The 7,010-nt window shown below is 43.9% G+C and overlaps 1 protein-coding gene across 1 annotated transcript in view; it reads left to right on the top strand.

The window, feature by feature from the left end:
• OLIG1 (oligodendrocyte transcription factor 1) overlaps positions 1-206 on the top strand; it is an 840-nt gene extending 634 nt beyond the window's left edge. The window contains exon 2 of the mRNA XM_006886795.1: positions 3-206. Coding sequence (XP_006886857.1) covers positions 3-206 — 204 coding nt within the window. The remainder of the gene's footprint in view (positions 1-2) is intronic.
• The last annotated feature ends 6,804 nt before the right edge of the window (positions 207-7,010 follow it).

The following is a 7,010-nucleotide window of genomic DNA, read 5'->3' as shown; positions in this document are numbered from 1 at the left end:
TGGGGCCCCCGGATGCCCTCCGCCCTGCCAAGTACCTGTCGCTGGCGCTCGACGAGCCGCCCTGCGGCCAGTTCGCGTTCCCGGGCGGCGGCGCGGGCAGCGGCGCGGGCGGCCCGGGCCTCTGCACCTGCGCTGTCTGCAAGTTCCCACACCTGGTCCCCACCGGTCTGAGCCTGGCAGCCGTGCAGGCGCAGTTCTCCAAGTGAGGGAGGCCCGGCTCCAGCCCAACCTCAAGCAGCCCAGCTTCTCCGCGCCCGCGTCCCGGGAGAGCAGGGCTGAAAAAAGGAGGGCGTTTTGTACACTCTAACCCACAGAAAGGGACAGTCAACACCCCGTCCTCATGCCCGGAAAATTACAGGGACTGGAGACTGTGTTCGATGCAGCTTGTCCGGTTCTGAGTCAATTCCGGCTGCTTTTTGAACAGGCAGTGCGCACACCCACCAATGCGCTCGGCGGTCCTCTGGGAATGGGGTTTAGGTCGCAGGGAGAGTGAGGGGGTCGGTGGCTCGCCATCCAGGGTGCAGGAAGCCCACCCGCATCTCTGGGGTCACAAGCAGCAGACATCTTTGTTTCGACTGCGTATACCTTATTAAAGAAGGCAGCCCTACTTCGAGATGCCGGAGAAACACCAGTTAGTGATGCTGACCATCCTGACCATCGGGAGCGCCCAGACGGACACTCAGTGGCCTGGCCATTGGCCGCGCTGACGAGGCCAGGGCCGCTGGGAGTAGTGGGTTGCAAAGTCGGTTCCTTTTTGTACCCTGGCTGCTAAGAGTGCTGTTTTTGAGACTGGCTTTAGCCAGGTGTTTTGTTGGTGGTCGCGCTTACATCCTGGGATCGTAGTTTAGAACTGGAGATTTTGCCCCTCTCCTCTCCCAAGGTAGCGTAACCAACGTTTGAGCTTGTTTTAAAAACAAAACCCAAATGGCTTTCACGCAAATGGATTTTCCAGTTTACTAAGATCGGTAACATGGCATTTCCTTGTCAGAAAGCAGATCGCTGATTAACGTTCTGTCTCCTTGGAAGACTCGGAGCAGGACTCGCTGCGGACTCTGAGCCCGCAGACGGAGGCCGCTCCTGCGGTGGCGGCCGCTGGACCCCGCGCACTGCTGCGTCTGCGCTCCTGCTCCGTCTTCAGACAACATGCCTGGCGTTATCCTCCTTCTCACCGCTTTGCTCAATGAAAAACCACGTACAAATCACCGGTTTTGATTTATTTCAGGCGTTAACAATTTTTTTTTTTTTTACATAAGATGATGTGATAATTCAACAGCTTCCTTTGATTTGTGTGCAAGGGATATTTTGTTGTTGCTGTTAGTAGCCAACTTTAACTGGAGTTTAATTTTACTTTAACTCTGTCTCCTTGCTCTGTACAGAAATCAGCAAAATAAATAATTTTGTAAAGGGCTCTTTCTTGAGTTTTCCATCTGGCTTATTTTATTATTCTTTTTTAAACGTCCGTGTTACCCTGCTAGATTTAGAATTTCGAGCTGAGGTTTAGCAGTTAGCTGACTGAGGTTCAAATTATTATTATTATTATTATTTTTAAAACGTTCTCTCTCCATTTGTAAACGAATTCTGGGAACGATTGTAGTTCAAGTTCAGTATAGCCTGTAGATGGAAGTATAGCCTGTAGATGGTGAGAAGGTGAGGCGTTTAGGGGAGAGAAGGGGCAGACTCCAGCAATTCCAAGACTTCTCAGCCGGTCTTGGGAGGAACATTTCTCTCCACCACAACTTTCTTCTCTGGGAAGTGGATTAAGTAACTCACATCTTAATATTATTTTCTATTTTAATATCTTTCCCAGAAGCCCACTTTTTAAAAAATCTTAATTTTTAAAAAATATAATTGCTTAATGCTCAAGCAATATTACACAGATAATGAGCTCTCTGCCTGTAGTTTCACAAAGGTGGAGCTGCCACTTCAGACTCATGGGTGTCCCCATTTGGCGTTTTAATAGTAGAAAACTGCTCCTCTTTCTCCCAAGAAATGGCTGCTCGATAAAACCACAGACCCTTTGGGGAGCAGCCCCATACCTAACCTGCTATGCCAACATGTTTTGGGACATGACTTAATTCTATGAAGAGGTGAATAAATCTTTCCTGTCCCTTTCCTGTTTCCTTCCTTCTTAAGATCAATGATCCTAAGAAGAATTTGGAAAGTTGATTCCCACATAGGCAATATTTAACAGTCCACACTCAGGAAACATTTCACAGCCCCTCGCTAAATCCAACCACTGTTTCAAAATCTTTGTTAGGTGGTGGTACTAGGACAAGTACTACTCAGTGACCGTATGAACATTAGACCTGCACCCTGCCCTGTCCTGTGCCATCCTCAGCATCCAGGACACACTTGAGCCCATTACCATAGTCACTGTGTCAATCCACCTTGTTGGTAGTCTTCTCTCTTTCACCGACCCTCCATCTGTCCAAGTAAAATGTCGCTTTCCAAGGAATAGCCTCTCCTAGCAACATGTCCAGAGTATGAGAGATGGAACTTTAGCATCTTCACCTCGAAGGAGCACTCTGGAAAACTTACGAAAATTAAAGAAAACTCATGAGTTTACTTACTATTACCCATGTTGCTTTATCTGAGGCAGTTAGGAAAATGAGCATTCACTTTGGAAGCACATGAAGAGGGTGGGAAAGAGTCTAGTAAGATAGAATTGACTCCCTGATTTGATTTCTATTAATCCATTATTGTCCTAAAGATTGGTGGATTGATCCCACCCAGTAGTACTGTGAAAGAAAGCCCTGGCATTCTGTTCCCCAAAAAAGGATGGCTGGTTGCCATTAAACTGATTCTAATTCATGGTGACCCTATGTAAAGATGACAGCCAAGAAAGCTCAGTGAGCTGTTTCTATCTATAGCACATGGAGTGGCCATGAGTGGGGAAGGGCTCAACAGCAGTGTGTTTAGCATCACTGCTAAGTGCCTGCCTTCTCTAAGGGGAGGCAGAAGGGGGCAGAGGGGAAGACACCTGAGTTCCAACCTCTTCCAGGGAGGAGGTCCTCATCCTTCCTGGACTACTGATGCACAAGCCCATCGGCTTCTCTAACAGGAAGATTTTTATTGTGTCATGTTTATTCAATGCTCTTACATTCCTCCCTTAAATCTTGACAAAGGACAGAAAGGAAAGAGAAAAACTTAGCAACCAAATCAAGTCCTTCCCACCTCCTATTTTCCCTTCAAATTACAAGCAATTAAAAAGAAAATTCCTTCAACACTCTCAACTCTACTGTGTAGATGCTACGACCATCATTCCAAAAACCACTCCAAAAAGAGCAGAAAATCACAGGGCAGGAAAGGCACAGGAGGTAGGAGGTGCTGTCCTCACTCCTTTTCTACTTGTAAACTAAGATGAACACCCATGATAATGAGAAAGAAGGCATGTGTATAAAAAAAAAAGCCCCAAACAAACTGAAAAATTATAATCACACCTCACTCTGGCTTCCAGAACCTCTAAAGTTCATGACTGGATTTAACAAGGATGAGCAGGACGGGTTGAGACATCTTCAAAACATTTCTGAAGTTATCTACTTCCACATATCATGTTCCTGGTCATTGTGACAAACTAAGACAAACAGGTAAGTTCGGTATATGAAACTAACCTCCTAAAAAGAGCATCAGCAGGCATTCAAGAATCCTGTAACAAAAAGGTGATAAACCATAATTATATATGATGCAAGTAGTGTAAACTGAGCCTCTCAATAACTGTCGAGGTCAGAACAGTGCATCCGGTAGACACAAGGTTTGGTTTACACTTGCATGTTGTGAAGTGTGGAGTGTGTAATACTTGTGATTCTTTTCAGACGTCTGCAGTGTCAGGCCAAGCGTGCAAAGAAGCTCCTCACTTATATTGAGCTAAAACAAACTCTTTGTAGCAGGAACAACTTGAAGCTGATATTTTTTTAAAAAATAAATTATTATATTTTTTATTTTATACTGGTTTATTTATAAAGTTCAAATAAATTGTTTTTCTCACTGGATCTTTCCCATTTCTTTCACCGCCCCATCAAATAGTGTGACCCTATGATTAACCCTCCCCTCCACTCCACTTGTCCTCACCCCTCTGATTCCACCTTTTCCTCCCTTGGATCCTCATACTCATTCCACAAATATTTATATAATATTTGTCTTTTGGGATAGAGTAAGTTCACTTAACCTAATGCTCTACAGTCCCTCCCAAGTTAGGTAGTAATTTACAAAAGCATTGCTCCTGCGTGCTGTGTAGTGTCTCATTATGTGAATGCACCATAATTTCTCAATCCCTTCAGTTGTGGTTGGACATTTGGGCTGTTTCCATGTTCTTACAACGGTGAATAATACTGCTATGAACATTGGTATACAGGTCTCTGTGCCTCAGTTTTCATTTTCTGAGGGTATATTCTAAGCAGTGGAATATCTGGGTCAGATGGAAATTTCTGTTTAGCTTTTTTAAGGAAGCATTAAACTGTCTTCCAGAGTGGTTGTACCATTTTACAATATCACCAACAACATATAAGAGTTCCTATCTCACCACATCCTCTCCAACATTTAGTACTTGCTGTCCTGTTAACATTTGCCACTGCTACTGGAGCAAGATCGTATGGCACTGATTTGCATCTCTCTGTTCACCAGTGATTTTGAGAATTTCTTCATCTGTCTGTTGGCCATCTGAATATCTTCCTCTGTGAAAATTTTCCATGTCTTTTTCCCATTTTGTAACTGTTTGATCGGTCTTTTTCTTGTGGAGGCCCTGTAGGACTCTGTAAACTTTTGATTTGAGACCCTTGTCTGAGATGGTATTGTCAAATGTTTGTTTTTTTCCCCCGTCAGTAGGTTTTCTTTTTTTCACTCTGTTGAAAAAATGTTTTGATGCACACAGGGGCAGTCACATTCACCAATTTTATCCTTTTCAGATTGTGCATTTCTGGCTGCATTTGGAAGTCTCTTCATACCATACACATTTGATCCCAGTTTGTCTCTGATGAACTTTATGGTTTGGGGCTTTACTCTCAAGTCTCTGATCTGCCTTGAATTCATTTGTGTGTATGGTGTGAGATGCGGATCCTGTTTCAGCTTTCTGCAGTCAGCTGTCCAGTTTTTCCAGCACCATTTATTGAAGAGGTTGTCATTTCCCCATTTGACAGATTTTATTTCCTTGTCAAATATCAGTTGACCATAGATAGCTTTTCTGGGTTCTCAATTCTGTTTCATTGAAACCCTACTTCACCTTGTACCATCCTCACAATTTTTATTGTGTTTAAAGACGTTGCAGACACTGTCAATTCATGTTCTTTAAGATCTTCCTTTCTTTTCTTACTCCTCTACTTTTTCAAGCATGTCTTTCTCCAATGAATTGCCCCTTCAAGTAACATGCCTAAAGTATGGAAGATAAAGTGTCACCATCCTTGCTTCTAACGGGTTCTTTAGATGCATGTCTTTTATACAATATTCATTTTTTTCTTTCGCTGGTCCATGATGTGCTCAATATTCATAGTGAAAACTACAATTCAAAGGCATCAATTCTTATTCTGTTTTTTTATCTGCTGTCACACTTTAACTTGTATATGATGAAGCTGCTTTTTCAAGGGCGTGAAGGTATTACACGTACTCCTTGAGAAAGCAAGATGAAAAGGAACTGTGGCTTTCTGCCAAGGAAGGTCCCTGCACCAACCACCCACCAATGTGTGGCCCCGGTGATTACAGTGAACAGAACCTAAGGGGAAAATACACAAAGCCCGGAGAAATTATGTTGTTAGACGTGGTGAAGGCCAGGTGAGCAATCAGTAAACAGAGAGCAGATTAAATGCACTCTGGGATTTACCTCACCTGCAGTGCTGGTCTATTTACAGGTCTTCTCCTCTAAGGGAAGCTGATTATGCTGGGTATGAAAATATCACCTTTTGAAATATAGAATTTAGAGGGTAAGGGTGCTCACTAAGCAGAGTGTCCACGACAACATGGAAAAGAGTTTTGTTTGCCAAAGTTCAGGTTATAAGCAAAAATATATGCATGTCACTCAACTTGTTTGAAGGCTTTCATCTTTTCTCACTGTCCAGGTAAGCACAGGAGACTGATCACAAGCTGGCGGTCAGTATGGTCAATATCCAGAACTTCAGCCTAGAGCTAGACCTCTGAGAAGTCCTTGTGTGTCGAGGAGAGCAGGTTAGAGGAAGCCAACACACAAGGATGCTTTACAAACTTGCCAAGGACACTGTGATGGTTAGAACCAAGCCAGACCAGCTGCTGTGAAGTCAATTACAACTTATTCCAGAATAGAACTGTGCTCCACAGGGCTTTGATGATGTGACCTTTCAGCAGTTAGAACTTCTAACTTTCAATAAGTAGCTGAAGCTAGGCAGGCCTGTTAAACCAAGGCTTTTGGCCACTGTGGGATCCCATATATCTCCTGGGCAAGTGCCTTTCCTCCACGGGTCTGTTTGCTCCTTCACTGTGCCTCCGTCGTCTGCACACTCAGTAAACATTCCACCAAAAAGTTAACAGGGTTCAGAGAAGTAGGCTTATCAAGCAAGAGAGTGAACAATGCACGAGTGAAAAGACACAAATTGACTATTATCAAGTAGTTTTTACTTATAAGAAGAGTCTTTTAAAATATTGATTACAAGTATGATTCAGTTTATCCCTTAAATATCCGTATCTTCACCCACACAAAATCCTAGCTTGAAAATAAAGGCGCAGTGTCTTTCTTTTAGATTCAGTCTTCAAAATAGTCACAGAGACAGAGCTGGCAGGCAGGCTGCTGCACAGGACAAAGGCCATGGGTGTCAGGATCATCTTTCTAAGCCCCTCAGAATGTTGGGAGGACAAAGTACTTTCAAAGCTACCTGTCCACCTACTGCCTACATGGGCAGGTCAGCTGAGGCCCAGGAAGGTTAGGAGACATGCTCAAGTCAGTCCAGTAAGTTGGAGGAAGCCAACCCGAGAAGTACCTGCTTTGGGAAGGCACAAGCTGCTCCCTTGGTTTGTTTGGTGGGTCTGACTTTCATTGGCATTTCAGCAGAAGG

Source organism: Elephantulus edwardii, unplaced genomic scaffold (assembly GCF_000299155.1).
Source record: "Elephantulus edwardii isolate Elephantulus edwardi_28Jun2011 unplaced genomic scaffold, EleEdw1.0 scaffold00051, whole genome shotgun sequence".
Lineage (NCBI taxonomy): Eukaryota > Metazoa > Chordata > Mammalia > Macroscelidea > Macroscelididae > Elephantulus > Elephantulus edwardii.
Note: the sequence above shows the minus strand (reverse complement) of the source record. Positions and strands in the feature narration are given on the sequence as shown.